General features: G+C 37.6%; 1 protein-coding gene across 1 annotated transcript; it reads left to right on the top strand.

Annotated features, from left to right (window-relative positions):
• Window positions 1-311: 311 nt before the first annotated feature.
• On the top strand, window positions 312-23,944 carry LOC132702382 (uncharacterized). Its single transcript, XM_060670969.1, has 5 exons — window positions 312-592; window positions 13,947-14,014; window positions 18,885-19,081; window positions 19,133-19,356; window positions 21,556-23,944. Exons 2-5 carry the CDS (start codon window positions 13,970-13,972, stop codon window positions 22,791-22,793), a joined length of 1,704 nt encoding a protein of 567 aa, XP_060526952.1. The 5' UTR covers window positions 312-592; window positions 13,947-13,969; the 3' UTR covers window positions 22,794-23,944.
• Window positions 23,945-24,045: the final 101 nt, after the last annotated feature.

Raw genomic sequence — 24,045 nt, 5'->3', positions numbered from 1 at the left:
ACAACCTCGTCGGCGTATTACTTTGGTGAATCGACTCTCTCACTGATGATTTTCTTTCCGAAATCGCCCGCCGCGTTGCCACGTCGACCAGACCACCTCGCCCTCATATACTTCAAATCGTCTTCCGGTGGCTTAAGTTTTACTAAAACTTAACCCGGAGCTGGCAACACCCAACGACTCGTGCCACGTTTTCCGGTCGCCATGTAACCCGGAACTCCCCACGTGCGGGGAAAGTCGGAGCGACGCGGCAACGCCGCGTCCTACTATACGTCACACGGTCTCGGCGGCACGCCGGTTTTCGCACAGGTTCTTTTCTTCTTGTTCTTCTTGCAGGTGATTTCCATTCTTAAATTGCCCATCACCGGCCGCGGTGGTTGTCCGAGCTACATCTTTTTTTTTTCACATCGAGAGGGCTTTTGGTGCGGTGTTTTTTTTCTCGTCCGGGTGAACGGGTGAAAATCGCCGCGAACGCGCCTGGTACCGACGGTGTATTTTTTTTCGTTTATGGGATATTCGGGAATCTCGATCGAAGGAGTACTCTTGGTTTCTAATACCCCGTGACCACCGCCTCCTTGGAATATTTTTTCTGCAGGTAAGTGGTACCAGTCCGCGGAAAGGTACTATATTTTTATTAGCTAAAAATCGACGCTCATCCTTTGTATAATTGGTAAGTCGCTGGGGTAGTACCCTCGCTTACAAGTGGTACCGTTTTTTTTAATTTAAACCTTCGAGTACACATCGTCCGCTCCATTCGTGTTCCCAGGGGTGTACCGGCCGAAATCAAAGTACCGCAATTCGCAGTTTCGGGTACCGCGCGGCAGCGGTCACATTAATAAGCCGTTTGCGTTGGCAATTAACATCATATTTGCGGAGTACCGTCTAATATGTCAGTCAAACAGGCCTACAACCACACCGTATAAGGATTAACGTTAAGGCAACGGTAAAAATTGTAGTACATACTCGACCAGCAGCATTTTTCTCGCACGTAATTTATATGGGTCGTACCACGCCGGTCTCTAAACGCCAAATTGATATATTTATCGATGCAGAACGCGTACCGAAATCGAATAACCAGCGTAGACGCCGAGATGTCCGCTTGATTATCTCCAATGCTCGTAAATTTACTATATACAAATTTCCTTTCCCGTGGAAGTTTCTTCTTATAAAACTTCTTCTAAAAAACCATTTATAGCAATCTTCACACAACTTTTATACGAAAATTCGTTGCCAACACTTATAATAACCATTTAATTACGTCTTTCATGAACCACCTGAAACCATAGAAATCCAAAACTAGACAACGCGGTTGGTATAGACTGTCTCAATCTGCATCGTGCTGGCTTTTGGACGCAATTATGGAAGTTACCTGTCGACGGCAACAAAACTCGGATCCGATAGGTATTAAAGGTGTTTTTTATAGAAATGTAAGAGTTCTCAATTTTTATAATGCGCTATATTGAATTTTTCCAACTCTCAATTGGTACTTTTTTTATGAAATTTATAACACTGGGACTTGAAGTATAAGTAACATTTTCTGCGCTGATCTTTGATTTTACTTGGATCCACAAATGCTCTATGGGGTTTAACATGCGATGGTTGAAAATAACTACGTTGGTTCCTTTTCTTCAATCCCCACTATTAATAATATCTCTTAAGGGTTCTACTGATAAAAGTTTCATACACATTTTTCACAACCTGTTTTGCATCAAGCGACAAATGACTTCGACGCGACGTTCTTATATTTACGTAAAATAACTTTTTCGGAACTCACAGTAAAAATGATTATTCAACACTGCCACAAATGGTCAACACTCGAGAAATATATGAGAAAGAAAGATATATTCCTGGCCCACCCCTGCCTTGTCACTGAAGGAAGAATAAGTTTTTTGTTAATGGTTTTACTCAATAACAATAGGTACTTTATTTATCTTACAGGTAAGTTGTGCCTGTCGATTAACAGCATTCTTCTTCTTGTATTTCCGCGTCTTGTAAATAGTTTTTCGATTTGTCTTTTTTAAGATATGAAATCTTGCACCCAAATTCAGTGACAGTGCCATAAACGTAATTCTGCAAGAGTTACCTAAAATATCAGTACAAAGCTGGTCTAACTGTGAAAAACGTGTAATCATAACAACTAGGTGACGACAGCCGCGATAGTGACTATCTTTTAAGTGTCTGATACTTTATCATTATCATATTTAACATTTTGTATATTAATAATGATACTATGTAGAAATGTAATGAAATAACGTAATAAATTGTTACTTTGTGCTGCTCGCCAGGGTGTTTTCTAAGGAACTGCGTTTTTGGAGTAATAAACAATAGGCAAAGTTAATCACAACACATGACAATAGTTCTGGTCATGGCATAATAACATCGTTAAAGTTTTAATGAGCAGGGTCCGCCGGAAGCCCACACGATGAAGACTGAGACAGACTATAATTCGGATACTATCGCCCCATTGTTATAAGTAAACACCAGCATCAGTGAAGCCAAATTTGGAAAATGGCATTGCGTCTTGGTACCTTTATGATCCATTCGCTTCGGTATGCAACAAATTTCGCTAAAAATTGTTTTTATTGGAAATAATTCAATCAAAACAGGCCGTTTATGTGGATAATTCCCGAAAACCATTTATACAACTCATCTAGAACTTCGTTTGAGTCGGTCATGACGTGTTCAGAACCGTCCGGATTCATAAAAATATAAAATTTTGATGGCAACCACTTATATAACCGTTTATAATATGATACGAACATAAAAGCACAGTCTGATATCGACTAGATTGCCGAAACACGCAACGGCAATGCGGCAATCCAATCCGAACGCATGTGTCCCAAATAGGAACAAATATGATTGGAAAACCATTACATTTCAAACATTCCTATTATTCTAATAATGCGTTCATTAGATGCTCTCAAACTAGTCCATTTATCACGACCGGTGGCGGCACGATGACAAAAAACCACGATACTGCACCGCGTCGCTGCAACATACGGTAGATTTTTCTAATCCGGGGCAACGGTACGACCAGTCTTATCAGTGTCATAGGAAGGCGAGGAAGAAGTGCTGCCCGGCAAGATGTTTTTTCGTTCTTCGAATCGCTCTTCTCCGGGACACGCGTGTTACTTAACTGGTCCATTAAGGCCGAATAAACCACTTATACCACCACACAAACCGTTTATAATATTTTTTTCAAAACGGTAACAGTAAAATATTGTTAAAATTCAATTTCAATTTGTCTGTGTTTGCCAACTTTCCTAAAACCGTTTATACAAACGTGGCAAACAGTGGTGGGGAATGGGCACCAAGTGCACAATGGTTTTGGACAAACGGGACCAAATAGCTTTTTTTCTTAAATTCGAAAAGCGATTTTGGATTGCGTGTTGTGCTTTGTCAATATGTTTTTATTTTTTATCAGTTCAGAAAAGGTTATTTGTATAAATAATTAATTCTTTATATAAAAGTTATTATTGTATGAAGATTTTAATAACCAAGCTATGATTTTATAAATTATAAATGGTTTTTATGAGTTGCAAACGAATTTTCGCATTTTTAAAAGTCCCAGTGCTTTCGAAAAGGTCATAACTGACTCAGACAGCGTTCCCGATTAGCTTTATAAATGGTTTACTATAATTTTGTGTCTAAAGGTTGTGTTAGGTTATGTTGAACGGTAGAATTTATGTTGACAATAGGTTAAATGCCCTCGCGGCTTTCTCAGCTCGTAAAGACGAGTCACGGGTCTTCCTATAAGAAAAAAAACCTCTTACGGGCTCGAACAAAAAACGACCGCGGTTAAACAGAATGTAGGCGCTTGAGTGAAAGGTGTTTTTTTTTCGGGTACCAAACGCCTGCTTGTAATCTATTCTTCGCATCTGCATCGTCCGAATTTCTTAATCTATTTGCTCGTTGGGACGTGAAAAAAAAAAAAGAACTCGCCAGTCGGCTTATTAATAAATAATAAATACTTTGATCGCCGGCGTTCTATCGAGTTTGTTGACATGTACAGGGTGTGCGGAAAACTTGCTTGTAGTTTTTATTTTCTCTGAATATCGAGGTTCTCTGAGGGCCAGCCAAGGTAGGTTTCTAGCTATTAACAATATTTCTTTCCTACTCATAAATATTGCCTACTTTTCATATCGGTTCTTAAGTAGACATAAAATATGTACAAGCTGTCCACATAACTTGCATTATAGAGTGGTCTTACCATATTATAAACTCATATAACTTTTTCCAGAATGTAGGCAGTACATTCAACACTTTGTAATGTAATTGACACGAAGTATAACATCAGAACTCATGCAACTTTAGGCAATAAATGATATTTTGACAAGACAAGACAAGTCAAGACATTAGTGCTAGTGATAGGCAATATTCTAGTTCGTAGCATTAAAACAATGAAATAAAAACGGGCTAGTCAAAATCTAATGTCATGAAGATGCAAAAATATAGTTACATTTTATAAATCCAACAGTAGGGTTTGTCAACCTTTGGTAATTTCAAATAGAAACTTTCAGGTTGAATTCACTGTTAAAAGTTCTCGATGATGTTCTACTAGTTGCCGATAAAGGAGAATCGACAGTTTTATTATTACTGAACTATAGTAAGGCTTTTGACTCACTTTTCTGTGCGAAACTCTTTTGTTATGGATTTAAACTCAAAACAATCAGATTGATTGATTGATGTTGTTGTCTGTTGTTTCCGAATGCCACAACCGGGGTGTCATTTTTGATAATAAATTAAGGTTCAAGACTCATGTTTCTAAAGTTATACAAAAAGATTATTGTAATATGCATATCATTAAAATGTAGCTATAGGATCACCTCTTGTCAAAATTTCCCTCTGGGTTCAACCTTAACTGCTGGTATGACTTTATCGACCAATAGTATAGACCATTTTGAAATAAAGTTGAGTTGTGTACCGAGTGATACCGAGAACGGTCATTGTTAAGAGGCTAGCATTTTTATTCACAAACGTAACCAGCAACATAAAGAAGGAAGTCTTGTGATACAGCTTGAGAATGCCAGGGTCTTGAAGGTCTGTTTTATTTGTCTTTAACCCGATATAGTTTGCTTGGACCACTCTTAGACAGATCAACCAGGGAAATATTGGACAACACTACTGAGTACTAACACGTGGTGAATCATCTGACATAACTGAATATAAAGTGTCTACCGAGAATAGGAGGAGGAGTAACCAAGAAAAGGCAGATACGCGGATTAATCTCCATGCCCTGGTGAGAGAGAGCATAATACCAACATTCTAGTTAGGTCTGTGTTAGTCTGTTTTTATTTTTGCTTTTGCATCATTAATTCGTTATGGAACATTGGGACATTTGAAAGATAAATATTTCTTATCAATTCGGAACATAGCTGGAGAGAAACACTTCTAAAAAATATTTTGGCGATACATTGTTTCAAAATTGTATAATTGGCAGTTTTTGGTGATGTGAGGATAGAGTTAACAACAAACTCAAACAGATCTGCGCTGGAACTGCCAACAACTTAACACAATAACATAATGATTTTTTAAAATTATTTTAGATGCATATATCAACTGAAAATTTGGTATTTGGTATAACCCAACTAAATATAGAAGGACAAATGAGAACAATACTTGGACACCAATATTTTCGACACGAGATCCTGTGCCACATAAAATCAGAAACATTCTGATTTTGCGATGTCCGATGCAACCTGTAAATGTAAAGGCGCAACGCTTAAAATGCTACGAAGAATGTAATTGCAAATTCTGTAGCAACGAACAATCTTTGGATGAAGATTTCTAAATGATTTTGAAAAGAATATGTATCATCGAATTATGTTAACACATTCTTTGTATGTATTTCACAAATGGAATAGTTTTCTACTAAACTTTCCTGTCAAACGATATGCCATACACCTATTTTTATTAAGTTATGATCAGATAAAAACAATTGCCATGATATACTATCCCAAGTGTCAAGCTATGAAAACTTTGGAAGTACGACATGATAAAATGTTATATTGAAAGTAATGAAAATCGACAGGGGGCGTTAAATCTATATTTCCAGAGATATCCGGAAAGATGGCAACCTAGTTCAAAAATATTTTTGAAGTTAAAACGTCATCTACAAGAATATTGACGGAACGTTCACCAGGTATAACTGCTATTACTGTAAACAGCAAAATCCCCATGTTATTGTGGATCAAGCGAATCAGGGGAGGTTCAGTTTTGAGGTATGGGTAGGCATCTACAAAGGACGAATTATTGAGCAGGTAATTCCGTTTATCGACAATTTGCCACTTTGGCAAAATAATGATCTATACTTTCAACATGACGGTGCACCTCCTCGCCATGCACGAGACATTACTAATTTGCTAAATAATGTGTTTGCCGATAACTGAATCGTAAATAAAGGTCCTATATATTGGCTCCCCAGGTCTCCACACCTGACCCCTTGCGACTTCTCGAAGGGAATTGGAAGAGGCACGTCGTAAATAGCGCCAGGAGAAGATGTAGGACATGTTTACAAGGAAACGGCCGTCAATTTGAGCATTTGTTTTAGAATTAAAGATGCTTGTTAGATGTAAAATGTTAAATAAAAAAAATTGTTTTTAATAATTTTATTTCCGTAATTATTGTAAACTACAAGTTAGAGTGCGAGGGTGCTGTGCCCGCTCGTGTCGCAGCCAACTTGATTTTGTATGAAAAAAAAAACAATAACATTTAGCACAGCGCCTACTATGGTGAATATCAAAAATTGCAAATACGTTGTAAACTATTTAATAAAAATAGGTGTATGGCACATCGTTTTACAGGAAATTTTATTAGAAAACTGATTTTTTAGAAAAAGGAGGGGGGAGGGTTATCCCATTTAAAGAAATATAACTTTGTGTGATATCTCAGGAATTAAAGGTTCTAAGACAAAACGGGTAAAGTAGAGAGATTCCCGCTTAAAAAATGTTTTTCCCAAAACTCTGTTCTTACAATTAAAAAATTTATAGAGGCCCTTTAAAATCGCACATTTTTGAGGATCACCGTGTAGCTCAAAAACGCCTTGCATGCACATTAGTTTTGGGCTAACTATGCTGCGAACGCTTAAAGCCGTAGGGGCCCCTCAAATTTGGACCACCCTGTACAATAAACTATCATGTGGTTTTAAGTCGATTAATTTCTTTTTCAAAAAGGAAGCGACTTCTGTAAGCTTTTTTACTCCACTAAAATGAGCGATTTTGCTATTCCAAATTTTACTTGGGAGTAGTTTAACCAATTTTTCAGGCAGGTTAAAAATTTGACACGGCGACGCGTACGGACACGCCCCGAAGTGAAACCGGCTTACTCAACAATGACCGATTATTTTATCGTTTATTTTTATGGCGGCGCGGCTACGGAGAGATGTATCGCGAGTGACCCAATGACCGATTGAGGACACGGGCACGGCAGACTACGCGTCGCCTCTTAATTTCGTTTGCTTTGAAATAATTAACGACCGGCTAATAAGACGCGCAGATGGCCGACAAACGACACCGTTTCCGTTGGGTTAATTATCGAATTTTGTCGGTTTTCGTGCCGTATTAGGGTCAGCGGCACTCTCGGCGAACCAAAGGCACATTCGGATCGTCATCGCGCTCCTCGTATTTATTTATTTCGTTTTTTGCGTCCCTCTCTCCGGCGGTCGCCCAGATTTTCGCACGCTCGAAATATTAAACTCCTCGGTTATTTCGGAAAAATAATGTATTTAATAGTTTTTACGAAACTTCTGTGGATTCCTCCCGCGTCGAACTTGCTAACGTTTCGCCAATCATCCGGTTGGGTTCTTCAGAGCTTGACTGAGATTGGCTCGCGTTTTACTCTGTACCTGCTTATTCCCGTCGGCACCCTTTTATCATCTTGGCGACGTGCGTCGCGTCATTCGCACATACCGATGTTCCGATACCATTAAAATATCGATAGCCCATTCATATTAGGGGTTTCACCTCGGAATGAAAGATAATGAGCTATAAATTGGTATCACCCTTTGTTTTGTCATTCTAAACGTTGTCTCAAAAGTCACAAACGCTATCGTGTGCGCGTCTTAAGATATTCAACGTCAAAGGTCACAAAAATCGGTTTTTCGCGAATATCTGGCTTCCAATTGCTTAATGAGATTTGCGCTTATTTTAAAATTTGTAGGCTATAAAATTCTCTACAACGTTTGTTTAAACTTTTTTTTCATACGACCAACCGTTTTTGGGGTAGAGCGCGAAGAGTGCGCAGCAAATTTGAAAATTATAATTATTAAACTGCCCATTATTTATGTACTAATTATTAATTATTTATATTTAATTAAAATAAGTAACTTGATTATTTATATATAATTATTCATATTTAACTATTTAAGTATAGCATATTATTAATTCTGGATTATATATTTTAATTATATTTTAAATTAAAATGACATTAAGAGATTGAACTGAGGTGGCTTTTACTTGATGAAAATCCATTTATCAAAATAAATAAGAACTAAAAGTTCAGATTTTCACGAAATTATATATTATGACATGACAATTGTTTTGATAAAGACACGGTGTTGTCGAAACAATTGTCATGTCATAATATATAATTTCGTGAAAATCTGAACTTTTAGTTCTTATTTATTTTGACATTAAGAATAGACATTTACAAATATCTTTATTTATCATTAAATATGGCATATTATACATTTATTAAAATGTGAATTTAAATATTAAAAGTATCTTCGTTGATTTTAATTGTAATAAAATTGTAAATGGAAGCTAATTATCTTCTTCTTTTTCTTCGTCGTCTTCTTCTTGTTGTCGCTCAAAAATCTTCAATTCATTGTCATCATCCTCATTATCGGTCATATTCATCTCCAAACCTTCCAGAATTTCCGGATCATATGTGCTTTCTTCATCGGGATTACTTGGATATAGTGAAGAGTTGAGGCAAGCTTGTCCGTTGCACTGGCCACAAGCTAAAGAACATTGTAGCCCTGATTTTCTGCATCCACAGCGGGAACCACAACCATTTTTGCAATTGCAAAATATTAAGTTTAGCAGTTCGGTAATAACGTTCTTATGGGCTCCAGGATTTCATTTTCAATCATGCAGTCCCATTCTTGAGGTCCTAGGTCCTTCCCTAACCACGTTTGAATCTGGTAGTAGACACGATTTATATGTTGATGAGCTGCTACACTTGTTGGTGGAAGTGTTGAGAATTGTACAATTTGTACAATTGTTTCAATTGTACAATTGACAATTTAGTTTCGTTAATTTGATGAGTTGCGTGTAGCGGATATGCTCAATGTTGTCCTCAGATTTTGAAGCATTATATAATGCCAACAAGATGCGCACTCCATTTTCAAATAATGTTTGTTTCGGGCAGTTTTCTTGTTGAAATACATCCACCAGTTTATCTAAATCGGGAATTTTCACCAATGCTTTAGTAACAGTTTTTTTTCCTTTTTTAACTAGCGCAGAAGTCGTGTCACAGCCACAAAATGCGTGTAAAAATAAAATGTGTTTTTTAGTACGAGGATATTTTGGAGGAGATAACGCGTCACCATAGATCAGATGGAGATTATGTTTGTCTGATGCGTTCGGTTTTTTGTTTTAATGGTGAGGCTGATTCGATTTGATACCAACTACTTTTGTTTCGATACCGAATAAGTATCGCAAGATTGATTCGATGCTATATATACTTGGTATCGAATCAAAAGTATCGCACAGAACGATACCGTCCGCGTCCTTTATTGGCCACTCAACCCCGTGTTCCCATATTGTAACAACTATTAGTTTTATATTACTTTTAGAGGCCCACGAAAGGATAAAGTTAGGCTTGGGTCATTGAGTTATTAAAAAGCCTTGAATGTAACAGTAGAAGTCTTCTTCGCCGTGCATGTAATGTTTAGATCGAACTATTAAATGTATTAAAAACAAGTAGTATTTATTTCATAAAGACTACATCAGAAGTGGCGGACTTTCAAATGAAACCAAATAAGAAGCTATACGTCTCCTGTCAACGCGGTGAGTACCCTTTCTTCGTCTGTTTCAAACCACTGCAATAACTTGAAGAACATTGAAAATGTAAGTTTTATACTAGAGTTCGATTCAATAAACGCTCAGATTAATCAGTGGATAGAAGTCATTGAAGATAATGCAAATATCTATTCGTCGAACGATACAAGTATACAAGTTTTGTGGAGAATGAATTATGGTGGTCTCAATTTTCTTGGGAACTATCTCGTTAAAAACATTTCAAGGAGTTAGAAACACATATAATATATTTATGGATATCGGCAATCATAAACCAACAATGGGATGCTCATTATATCAGTTTCATTTTGACCATTTGGCTAGAATTAAGAACCTTCACGTGAACTTTTCAGACAGTGACAAAGTATCTTTAATAATTGGAGCGATAAATGACAATAATATTAGATTAGCAGTGGAAGCTTCGGGTATTAAAGATCCTAACATACTAGCGGCCTATCTTAAAAATAAATACCATCATGCAGCCAATTTTCAAACCAATATACCAGGCCCCTCAGGTGTACAAACAAAGTTTATTGCCAGTACAAACACGTACAAAAATCGAGAAAAAATGTAAAAAAATGTAATTGTTGTCGGTTAGAGGGTCATCTCAGGCAAATATGTAGACATCCGTATAAAATTTGCAATTTTTGTAAATATACAGGGCATATGATATGATAAAGATTCGCAAAATCCACAGACGAATATTCCAATATCAAAATATAACTGATAAATTCGAATCTGTTAAGAGAATTATGTTTAATAATTCCCAAAATAAATTTAACAAAATATTTTTTTTAAAACAACCAACAACAAGAGGCTACTATACGTTTTGGAGTAAAAATCAAAAATCTAGATAAAAAAATCAAATTACCAGTCTTTTTTGGGAAACACATCTAACATAGAAAAATTCGTTACAGCAAAAGATTTGAATATAAAAAGGACTTCGCAAAAGATATAACGATAAGCGCAGAAAAAATGGACCTCCATTCCATGTTAGACAATCAGAAGGAATGTTTCTTTACCTCTCTAAAAACATTAAAAAAGGCAACAGCTGTTAGAATGAAAATTGAAGTGACTTGCTCGAAAATAGTTAAACATCGCCCATACAGAGTAGCCGAGACAGATAAAAAAAAAATTGAGGCACTGTAAAGGAATTACTGGAAGCAAAAATAATATGTAAAAGCACTTCACCGTATTCGAGCCCCTCCTTTTTAATCAATAAAAGCGATGGTCAGAAAAGGCTAGTTGTTGACTTTCGACAAATAAACAAAATATAAAAAAAAAACAAACAATAGCTATGCCGATTATTGAGGAAATCATAGACAATCTATCAAACTGCAAATATTTTACTACGTTGGACCTAACAGCAGGATACCATCAAACTATTAGTTTTATATTACTTTTAGAGGCCCACGAAAGGACAAAGTTAGGCTTGGGTCATTCATTTATTAAAAAGCTTTGAATGTAACAGTACAACTCTTCGCCGTGTAATGTTTGGATAGTACTATTAAATGTATTAAAAACAAGTAGTATTTATTTCATAAAGACTACATTACATTTTGTTTGAGGGGGCGGAGCTAAATGAAGGACATGGATATCGTCTCGGATGACTGATTCTCATATTGGCGACAATTTCATTGTCTATTATTCATGCTTTTGATTCGCTGTATAATTGATTATTTTAGGGTAGGGAATAGAAAAATACGTTTTATTATCTCGCAAGGCAAGTCATGTTTATGTTGGATTGTATCTTTAATTACCGTAAAGATCAATTCTACGACCGAAGTTCATCGGACACAGATATAAAACTTTTGCTCATTGGTTACGCAAACCGGAGGGTCCGACCCATTGACACATTTAGCGTGGCAACTATCGACTGCCGGTCATCCATATTCATTCATATTTCGTCGAGTGACACTTGAAAAGACGACCTAACCGGAACGTATCCGCCGTTCGATAGTCCGCCGTTTAGCGATAGACGGTAAACAGCGGGCGGGCCTTTTTCTTCTGTATATGGAAGTGATTACTTAAAGAAGCTCATTACAATGTTTGGCTTTTGAGTATCGGTGTCACCGACATTGTTGACGATTCGTTTTGGGGCTACGAGAGGGCGTGTGGGTCGCTGACGCGCCTGTATTACAATAACCAAATAAATAATCTCCGCTTTAACAATGGCTGACGAGATTTTTTATATAAAATTGATATCGGATTTTCCACAGTACGTGATGTAACCTTGTAGATAAAGAAAGCGACTTATGTAAAAATCCTATAATTTTATTACATGCTAGCTTCAATTCAAGCGTATTCAGTATTACAGCGTAATTAGGTGCTCACTCGAGCGGCTTATGTTATTTGCAAATCTATGACACTTCGAGAAAACGAATTAATGTATAAAATGTAATGTATTTTAAATTAAAGAATATTAAAAATTACATTACATTGCAATGTAATTGTAATGTAATTTACATGCAATGTTATTTACACTGTAAATTAATTTACATTGTAGAGGCGCTTTGCTCAGAACATAATATTACAGTCTAAATAAAGCGCGATGAAGCTAGTACATTAATTAGTATTACAGTATAATTACGCGTTGACAGTGGATAGTAAAAATTCAAGTCATACAATGCCCTTTAATGCTGAAACGGGCTACGTTTTTACATAGTATGTCAGTGTAAACAGGTGCTGACTACGTAAGATAACCAAATAATACAAAAATGCGTGAAAACCTTGTGTACTCCAGAAACTCAGAATGATAAGATTTGTGCGTGCTATTACAAAGTAACCTAATTATTACAGAATAAACAGGGTCCGTGTGGCGACATCCAGACACGTAAAGTGCGTCAAAATAGGCGCAGCTCCTGTGCGCGAAGCGTTTAATTTGAATCTAATGAGGCGTAATGATCCGATGACGTGCTTCATTAGGCTTGCGCCTCTTTTTGCGCGGAATATCGTCCAAACTGCGAGGTCTCGAGACGGCCGCGCTAACTATTAATTGCGTATAATTAATTGGCGCAATAATTAACCACAGCGGACTTTAGCACTTTTCATTTACGCCGTAATTATTATTATTATTATTATCGCGCTGGATTATATGAGCGCGGACTTTATTTATGTGCGGTTTATGGCGTAAAGAGCCAAGTGGAAAAATGGTATGCGGTTTACGAACGAATTGGTCTACCTTTGGCGACTTTTATGATAAAATATTTTAAAATCCTGCTGTTTTGAATATTTTATATGAACTGAACCTCCATTATTTAAAATTTCTTTACGAAATTTGCAAGATTGTGGTCTATACGAAAAGGAGCTTCATATAACTAAGATTCAATCTCACGTCAAAAAAGGCTAATTTTGCTAGTCAAGCATTTAAGTTATAGGAAAATCATATTATTTTAATTTAAAAACTAAATGGATACACAGTCTGTAACCTTAAGGATACAAATAATATTTTTAAATTTATTTATTTGTTATAAAGATATATTTTTAGCTTTGGACGATGTTACTTTTGGTATTAAAATTTTATTTATATATTTTTTAAAATTGGGAATACAGATCGGTATTGTAGTATACTTTCTTTTTACTTTCTGGTTAAGGGATCCAAAGAAAATGTACTCCTGGACACATCAGACTTCGGACTTATGTCGTTATTAATTTTTTTATGCACTTTGCCAGTGTATCATCTCTCATCGTAGTACAGCAAATTTTTCTATTTCTATTTACCTCCAAGTTTTTCTAAAATTACCTAATATTACCACTATAATTACACTAATGACCAGTCCATAAAAATTGCAAGTCAAAAATTGTTACTTTCCAGAGAACTTTGGTATTTATTTCGATAGTGAGTTGATTATATTTTTTTGTAAAGTCACTTATTTGCTAAAATATGTTTGAAAAGTCAATTATAATAATATTATGATTTTCTCGTTTCAGGGCCGTCTCGAGAAAAGAGCGATATGCGATTTTACGTGCTACTTCTCGTCGGCCTGACGTATCATGGGGTAAGTTGACGTCACATCGCTACGCCGCAGGCAGGACCGGACTGGGTTAACGGTGCCCTGACCGGCTCAAGGCCCGCGGCCACCGATGACCCATACACACACTTATACCGATCGCCGGTCCCTCCTAATCGGTCGACCTTTCGATTTTGAGAGGCCATTTTTCTTCCACTGCCCGTCGCCAATAAGACTGACTTCCGGTGACAGGGCACAGACTGTGTTTTAAAGTGAGGCAGATATGAAGTAGCCTCCTCGCCTGGTTTTGTACTGTGGAGCAGTGTTGGGAAAACTTTGATTTTTATTAAAAAAAAATAAAAAATCATTTGATTTTTTAATTTTTAAAGCCACTATATACAATATAGTACAATATACACACTAAGTATTCGTCAGAACGCGCTTTTTGCAAGAACATTTCCGTCGAGACCTGTTTTTTCAATTGTATATTTGACTGAAATAATTTGTGACATAATTTCTTCATGTAAATCACAATATATCTGCGAGGTAAACTCTTTTGTGACAGATAATTAATGGAAAAGACGGGCTCAAGAATTATAACCTATGGCTGCTCTCCCCATTCTTTAAATTTACTGTGCAAAGACGTACAAGTACCAGACGATAACCATCCAGCTAGAGCGAAATTCACTCAAGCAGGAGGCAACGCTTAAGCCCTCCCAAGTGATGTGCGATGGAATAGCGTTGCTGATTGTTTAAAGATGTACACCGTGTGCCAAATAAAACGGTCTAAAACTGTACGGTCTGGAAACCAATAGGAGATACGAAAAAAAGTTTCGTACAAAAGTTTCCTGGATTCTCCTGAAGATTTAAACTTTGTTATTTTAAAAGGAACACCCTGTGTATTTCGGCATTTTTGGAATCCTTGCTTAAAACAAATGTCACTTTCTCAAGAAATTCCTATTCGAATTTTGCATAGTTTAGGCAGAAATTGAGGTTATGTGTGTTTTTTTTTTATATTCACATATTAATGGGCACCCTGTATTGTTATCGATATAGTAGTATCATCTCTTTGCTATTTAAAAAAAATATATAAGATGAATTATAAAGTTACCTTATTTTTTGTCCTAGAATTGATATCTGAATAAAAATATAGTGTGTTCCATTTGAAAATCTCGAGATTTTCTTAATTGAACTCGTCAAAACGACACCACCTATTTGGGACACCCTGTATAAGCTGAGACTCCAACTGATTGAGTCGTGTATCATCTCCTTAGCCTGTAGTTAAATTTTCGTTGCAATTCCTGTATCAGCAGCGTCACAACACAATTTTATATGGTTCAATCAAAATATTAAAAGAAAAAACACATAACCTCAATTTCTTCATAAATTATGCAAAATTTCTGGAATTGTGGAATTTTTAATTAAGAAAGTGACCTTTATTTTAAAAAGGGATTCCAAAAATGTCGAAATATACACAAGGTGTTCAATTTAAAATTACAAAATCGGAGGGACAGTATCGTATCTCCTATGGGATCGGATAGTGGATCGTTTTATTGGGTACAGGGTGTACTTCATTCAGTGGGATATATTATTCAAAATCTGCTAAAAAAACGAAGAAAACAAAAACCAAAGCATAAGAATATTTAAGCATTTTAAAACCAATATCAGTTGCTCTTGACATTTTGCAAAGAAAAAACCTTACCATCTCAGATACTGTAGAGAAGTGGAAACATTTACAATATATCTTCGAGAATGTTGTAGAATTACCTTTATCAAAAATACAAAACAAAAATATGAGTTAAAACCTGAAGAAAAGAATGTGGCTTTAGAAACAATTAATAATTTATATGGAAAAAAATTTAATTGGAGTTTATATGCACTTTTGCCGTTATTAATAAAGTTGGCCATTTAAAAAAATTATCTCTTCGGATGAAATAATAAAAAACGTAAATGAATACAGTGGTGGATATGATTTTTGATCCTTACTTTAGGGTTGGCCAAGGGAGCAATAAATATTCACTCTTCGTTGTTTATTCGCAATTTTTTTTCAAAAATCTTCTTTCTTTCTTTCAAATTAACAATGTCTGCTTATTTTTTTAGTTGCATTTCAAAACTGTATCTGTTTTTTTTATTCTCGTCGATGCATTTTCTATCGGATTTTGAAAACTCAAGTGCTCAAAAAAATCAGAATTTGATAAGTGCCAATAAGTGGTGGCCGAGGGGTTATAAAAAAATAATTGCATTTTTAATTATAGCACAACCCCCGTTGCTGTGCAGTGCATCCCAGATTGGCTGAATCTTTAGAAACATTTGACATTTGAGATTGCTTAATATTGTTAATTCGTTTTTTGTTGCCTGTAACTTTCGGAGTGACCAATTTAAAATTCACACTCAAAGTTTTGTTGGTTTTTGCATAATTTATATCTGTTTTGGATACCTTTTGGTTTATTGAATTGTTTTCAAAATTATTGTTATGTGTCATATTATTATAATAATAAAATATTAATAATTATGAATGGCATTAATATATTGTCACAAATTTTAATTACCGACTTTTATATCGAGGGGCTTATGAAACTTCACTTATCTAATATTAATTTAAGTGTAATTTTAAATAGTCCAAACAATAATTTTGTAACGATTTCAGAAATGATATTCAAAAAAACCTAACAGCAACAAAAATACCGGGTACGTCTCTACCATTTATCAAATTTGAAAAGTGGGACACATCGTCGAACTGTAATTTTTTTAATGTCAACAATTTTTACCCCCCTACCGTTTCGGTAGTCTGAAAACGCGCGGCAACACTGGTCGCGGACATAATCGGCGATTTCATTCATATCGGTCGCGGTGGCCCGGATCGCAAAGCCCAGAACGGTGACACAACAAGATGACGCGACGTCTCCGCTGGCATTTGTTTCTTCGGACATATCCTGCTCGGCCACCTCGATTCGGAAAACGGAGCAAAACTCGACGCGTTCGCGACTGATCTCGTTTAATCACGTCCAACGCTCAAAATTCACTTCGATTCGTGCTCTTAATTTGTTTTGAATAGAAAGATAGAAAGAACTCTTGGAACGTTGACATTATGGAAACATCAGTTGAATTAATTGAAATTTTTGAAAATGAAATATTACAAATAACGTTAGTTTTGGTCCTACTTATACGATTTGTCTATATTTTTGGACCACTTTATTTAAAAACTGAAAAGAAATTTTGAAATTCAGTATCTACTTTTGCATAGATTTTAAATCATTCTCCACCCAGTTTTAAACGTACAGACGAATGTTGGGCGAGAAAGAGATGAAAGGGAGATTCAAATTCAATAGTTTTGCACGATAGCCTACTATAGATGTCCTGCGGTATTTTAGTGGAATTTTATTGGTCTTTTCAATTTCAAAATCATTCTCTCGGCAGTTTCACCTTCATTATCTAGTAAATACGAATGTTGAGCGAAAAAGAGATGATGACATTTGATAAGGACACGGATAAAGACGAATGTTGTGCGAGAAAGAGATGTTTTGATTAACTTTGGTTAGTTTTGATTAGTTTTTGTTAGTTTCTGCACGTCTCGCATAGATTTTATATTGATCATGTAATGCAGCAGTATTAACTGCTTGCAAAAACATGCTACTTTGGGTTAGTTAGTAGTTACCCAACGAAAATATTTTTTATATGGGACAGATGAAAAATGCAATGCTATCTAACTCGTAAATAAATTATTTATAGAAGAAATATAGAAAATGTTTCGTGTATTACTGGTGGCATATCCGCACATTAAATATAGACAGCGTTGGCATCTCTAGAGACATTTCCCTATTTTAGAGAAATTTCCTTATTTTAAGCAACTTCTGGGATATTGGGGAAAGTTAATTAAGCCTAAAAAAATTGTTATTAATTTATCCATCTATTTAGAAAAGAGTTTTGTAACAAGGAAAGGTGCAAACACAGCAGAAGAGTTTACTAGAGAGCTGTTTAAGCATAGCTTCAAAAACAAGTGAATTTTTAAAATTTCCAAAATTTTCCCGTATTTTAGAACAGTGGAATGCTCCAAGGTTTTTTTATTGATACGTTGTACATCATAATTTAGAGTAAATTCTTAAAAAATTACATAATCCAAAAATAAAAATATATTTAATGTTCTTAAACTATAAATTATCTTTCTTCAATTAATTAAATTGTGAAAGATAATTTCAGCATCCCAAAATTAATTTGTTGCACACAAAAATTTCAGCAGCGACAAGGTAAACGAGATATCTTGGGAAAATGATAAAATTAATTAAATTGAATTTAAAAACCCAAGTAACTAGTTTTATTGCATTCGATTCGGACTAAATAACTAGCCGTGACCTTGTATTTTGAGTATTTAAATAAAAAATCTTCTAGGTACTAAGGAGTCAATTAGGGGAAATTTCAAAGACCGCTTAGGGAATTTTTGACCTTTGGTGGGAACGCTGACCAACGACCTTACGAAACATGGAACAGCAAGCAACATGGCCGCTGTCAGTTCGTCAATAAGTTTTGACGCAGAATTTTTACGGCAGTATCCATTTATCGTCCGAGAGGACCTTGGAGAACCTGAAAGTCCACATAGACTATTTCTAAACCCTGACAAAAGAAATCGCGTTGCCCGTCATTTTAATAAAAAAAATATTCTTCCTTTTTTTGGAGCTGCGAACTACTGGGCGTAGCTGAAAAAATCCACGATCGGCTGAGATACTTAAACCTGAACGCGAGCAAAAGTGAATCTATCGAATTCCTCGAGTACCATTCGAAACAACACGGTCCGGCGGCGTTAAGACCGTCCATTAGCATATTCTAGGCGAGAGATAATGACGTATCGCTATCGTGCGAGCACGCGAGGCTTCATTACCGTTTCCGGCTCGACGAAAGCGATCGCAACCCTTTCGTTTTCCAGTTGGCGACGCTGGCCGAGGAGGTCGAAGTAGTGGAAGCGATACCGTCCGAAGAGGTCAAAGAGCAAAACGAAAAGGACACGACGAACGCCGAGCAACACAACGCAGAAACGTCCGAAGATCAGGAGCAGCAGCCGCCGAAGAAGATGGCGTACAACGGACCTCCGCGGAACAACCCCATCCCTTTGCCGCCATCTAGGTAACCCTTTACGTTCGGCATAACGCCGGTTTTATTTCGATTTATTTCAAGGAACACTAATCACTACAACCACAAGCCGTACAAGAACAACAAGCCGACGTACGAGAACAAGAACTCGTATGGGGGACCGCCTCCGCCGCCGCCCCCGCCAAAACAGGCGATGGACAAGTACGACACGGCGGGGAACGAGATATGGCCCGCCCCCGTGCCCGACATGCCCAAAATCATATCGCTGGACGTCAAGTGCGAAAAGAATCTGATGAAAGTTTACGTAGGTGAGCTAATTAGACAGAGCCTATAGCGATCTTCTTGGTATCGACCAAAAGTTCCAGCTGTTTAGTTTTTATCTAGGAAACTGCTTTGGGGGTCATTTCCCGACCTCTAGCTACCCTACCGAAGAAAAACTAATCAATACTGTTTACAAAAATTCTGGATTCCTTCTGCGTCGGTTTTTGCTAAGTCGAACTTGCTAACGTTTCGCCAGTCATCCTGTTGGCTTCTTCGGAACATGACTCTACACCTTGAAATTGCTTCCATCGTGTCCCCATCCGAGTTCGATACCCTTTCAAACATTAACACTAGGAAAACCATCAAACTCTTTACAACTACCAAACACTGTAATAAATGTATCATCGCACCGACTTTCGAAAACAGAAAAATCAGTTCTTTCAAAAGGTTCGAACTTCGTCCTTGCCCAACGTATTATCTCGAAAGCGGAAATCATTTCAAATGTCGAGTCTATGCGAAACAAACTACCAACAGCTAATGAAATTCGATTTCAAACTGCAAAAATCCTTAAAAAATGAAAACCTCCTAAATCTAATATTGCAAAGCCTGAATGCATTACCCTAAAGTAGATAAAGGAAATGATACGGTGGTCCTGAATGCAAATGAATATCAGGAAAATATTCTTACGGATCATATCGTCAACTTAAAAAAGGTCCTACGTTATCTATGGAACGCAACCTTAAATCTGTTATTAAGGCTTCTTCTCTATTAGACTCCGTGAAAAAATCTGTCACCCCGCATCACTCCAAAATTCCTCGTCCCTACGGATTCACAACCCAGGATTACCCATTCGATATATTGTCAGCACCATTAGATAGATAGATCATTTATTCACAAAACCCATTACAATAGATGTTTCGTCAAAAAAAAAAACGTTAAAATGTTTTAAAATCGATGAAATAAAAGATGTGTATGTCTTACAATAAAGTTACACATATAGGACAATCATGTAAGATGTGTATATAATAAACAACACAAATACATCAATAGAACATTACAAACATTTATTTAGAATATGCGGTTCGAATTCACTTAGGTATAAAAAGCATTGGTTCTCCAACCTAATCTCTAGCAAAATATCTAGCTTCCTTACTGATAGGTTCGTACTTAATTCCTTCCACTTCAATGATCAATTAAAAAGCATTGCATTAGATACACAAGATATTTTAGTTAGTTTCGACGTGGAATCCCTCTTTACCAAAGTTCCAATTCCCGAAACCCTCAACATCATTTCAGATATATTAAAATCCGGGAATCTGGAGCCAAACCAATTGATTGAAAATTGCTTTTCATGAACATATTTTTCTTGTAACCGTCAAATTTTAGAACAAACGTAGGGAACAGCTATGGGTTCTCCACTGACACCAGTCATAGCCAATATTATAGAAGCCTTTGAGAAGAAAGCTCTCGACACCTTTCATCTAAAACCAAAATTGTGGAAACGCTACGTCGATGATAGAATCCCTAGTAGATTTTCGTAGACCTTTAAACCCTAACATACTTTTTACCATTGAGTTAGAAACAAATAATAGATATTCTTATCAATAGGAAATAAGACCTAAGATTGGGTCATTGTGTTTACAGAAAACCTGCGCGCACAGACTGATACCTTAATGCGTGGCCACATCACCACCCAGCTCAAAAATAATCGGTTATCAACTCTGTTGATTACAGAGCCGTAAAACTATCTCAGTCCGAGTCACTGAATCTAGAATTAAAACACCTTATCTCTGCTCTTCTCTCTAATAATTTTCACATTAAAGATATTAAAGCGTTCCATCACCAAATACACTTCACCACAACCTTCCAATGGCAATGAGGCCGAAAGTCATCTTACACTTGCCACTGTGGTCTCTCCTTACATTCAAAACATCACTGACCACATATCAAAAGTTCTAAAGAAATATGACGTTAAAACCAGATTCGATCCGTCAAAGACAAAATTCCATTTGAGATGCCAGGAGTTTAAAAATATCAACTAGTCTCGAGGAAGATTGAAGGTCTTTACCTGTCGCCAATATTACCCCTCAAACAATATATAAGCAAAAGAGTAAAATGCGAGTCAGTTTCGGTCAAGCTGTTCGACTCAGCAAAAACGGCACAGGAGGAAGTTTTGTAAAAAGTATTATATCAGCCTGTTTACGTTTCTTTGAAAAAAAAGCTAATGAAATTCTGCGGAGTTTCAGGTTTCGACAAGCCTTTCTACGGCATCGTCTTCAGCAAGGGCCACTACAGCAACGTCCACTGCGTCCACTTGCCCGCCGGTTTGGGCCGAACGTCCACTCACTTCGAAATCGGAATCCACGCCTGCGGCACATCCGGTAACACGGAGAACGGCCTCTACGGATACGGTGCCGAGTCAGGCTCGGGGACCTACTTCGAGAACATCATCGTCATACAGTACGACCCCCAGGTGCAGGAGGTGTGGGATCAGGCTCGGAAGTTGCGCTGCACGTGGCACGACCAGTATGAGAAGTCGGTAACGTTTAGACCCTTCCCCGTTGACATGCTGGACGTGGTGCGCACCGATTTCGCTGGCGATAACGTCGGTTGCTGGATGCAGATCCAGGTCGGCAAAGGTCCGTGGGCTTCGGAGGTCTCGGGTCTCGTGAAAATCGGTCAAACGATGACGATGGTGTTGGCGATCAAGGACGACGACTCCAAGTTCGACATGTTGGTGCGCAATTGCATGGCGCACGACGGCAAACGCGCACCCATCCAGCTGGTCGACCAGAAAGGATGCGTTACCAGGCCTAAACTAATGTCCAGGTTCACGAAAATCAAAAACTTCGGCGCGAGCGCGTCCGTACTTTCCTACGCACACTTCCAAGCGTTTAAATTTCCGGACAGTATGGAGGTTCACTTCCAATGCACCATCCAGATCTGCAGGTACCAGTGCCCCGATCAGTGCTCAGACGGGACCAGCCCTTTGGGTTACGGATCCGGTATAGTGGATCTGTCACCCCACGGAGTACCCGACGGCGGGTACGGCCCCCCGCTTCCTCCCATTGAGTCGTACCTCCACTCGGCCTTGCCCAGAGACGAGAGGAGGATCAGAAGGTCGGTGGGTACCGATCCGGAGAAGGAAGTGGGCGTCAACAGGGTGATTAGGGTGGTGTCGACCGGCGACCTGACCTTTTCGCTAGACGAGAACCAAAACGGTACCACCGCGGCCCCTACGATGGTATTCCCGGCCGGAGACGAACTCGCATCTGCCAACGGACTGATTTGTATGACCACACCGGGATTCGCGGCCACCCTGGTGGTGCTCCTCGCCGTCATGGTGGTGTCGTGTCTGATGTCGGCCTTCCTCTGCTTCAAGCTGAAACCTTTCGCGAACGGGAAAAAGAAGGTGGTCGGGTTCGTCGGGTACCCGCAGAAGCCCGTGAAAGTCGGCGCGTCGAGGAGTTGCTTCTACTCGTGATGGTTATGGGGCGTCACAAGAAGCCACCGCCGGTCGAATTTGCTCAATGCGGGGGCGGCGGCGGGGGTTTTGCCCCGCCCGTGTCCCTTTCCGCGTATGGTACTATTTATATATGTGATAACGCATATCCGAGTAATTCCAGTTTGATTGGAAAAAAGGGTTTTCCGTTTTAAGTTAGGTTTTTAGGTTTAGGCCGCGGGGCGGCGTCTAAACCGACCGCCCCCGCTGCTCGAAGCCGGCGAACGTCCGCAATTGGTCGCCGTCGTGGGATATTCCGTTGACGCAATTGCTATTTCGGAGTGTGTCGAAAAGGAGAGAAAGAAAATGTATTTTTTTTAATTGTCAGAGCAAGAAGCAAGGGACTAATTATTCTAAAAGTGTTACCTCTTTAGCTAATTAACCAGCGATTAATTAATTGAAATTAAAAAAAAAGGTGACTCGATTCGGGACTTTAAAAACCAGTTATAAATATTAATGAAACGAAAACTGTTTTTCAACCCAGATGCGGAAGCCAAGATCGTTGATTTAAATTATTAGTTCGGTATTTATTAATTTACACACATTTTTCACGTCAGACTTTTATGCAATTTATTAAGACAGTTTGAATTTGAAAACTTTTATAATTCCTTCAATAACGCAAATTCTGTGCCGACTGAACATTGATGTCTCGTCTTTTCAAATTTTCCGAAAAGTGTTTATCCAAATTTTCGAGCATGTCCCGCGACGACCACGAAATTCGGACACTTTGTACATAGGCGCCGAGGAAGGTCCTCGACCCAAATGTGGTTTCGGTTAAGTATTTATTTTTCGCCTTATATTTATTCTTTTTTTTTCAATAAATTAAATATAATCGCATGTACCTGTATAGAGATAATTCAAAATAGGAATTAACTTTCCCCTTTCCACCCTCCGTACGCCCCCGCATAGCCCCTTAAAGGCTCCATAGATTGTAAATTTCTTGGTAAATTCAAAAGAGTTTTTTTTGTATTTAAAAAAAAAGTGAAAACGGTCTTCTTCTTGCATATTGTTGGATTTCGTGGAAGCTTGGGTTTGATTTAAGGAAAATTCGTTTGGGTCGGAGATTAAACGTGAATAAAATGTAAAATTTAATATGACGACCTGTTTTTTTATTACTTAAAAAAAACGATTTAATTTAGTAAATAAATTTTCGTGTTTCTGTGTATGGTGTAAGCTTCGGAAAAATGAATTTTGGATCGAGTGTTATTTTCTCTTCTCAGTGTATGGACAACTT

The sequence above is a fragment of the Cylas formicarius genome, unplaced genomic scaffold, assembly GCF_029955315.1.
Source record: "Cylas formicarius isolate icCylForm1 unplaced genomic scaffold, icCylForm1.1 PGA_scaffold_5__7_contigs__length_24384050, whole genome shotgun sequence".
In the NCBI taxonomy this organism is placed as follows: Eukaryota; Metazoa; Arthropoda; class Insecta; order Coleoptera; family Brentidae; genus Cylas; species Cylas formicarius.
The sequence above is the reverse complement of the archived record's forward strand: the minus strand, read 5'-3'. Positions and strand labels throughout refer to the sequence as shown.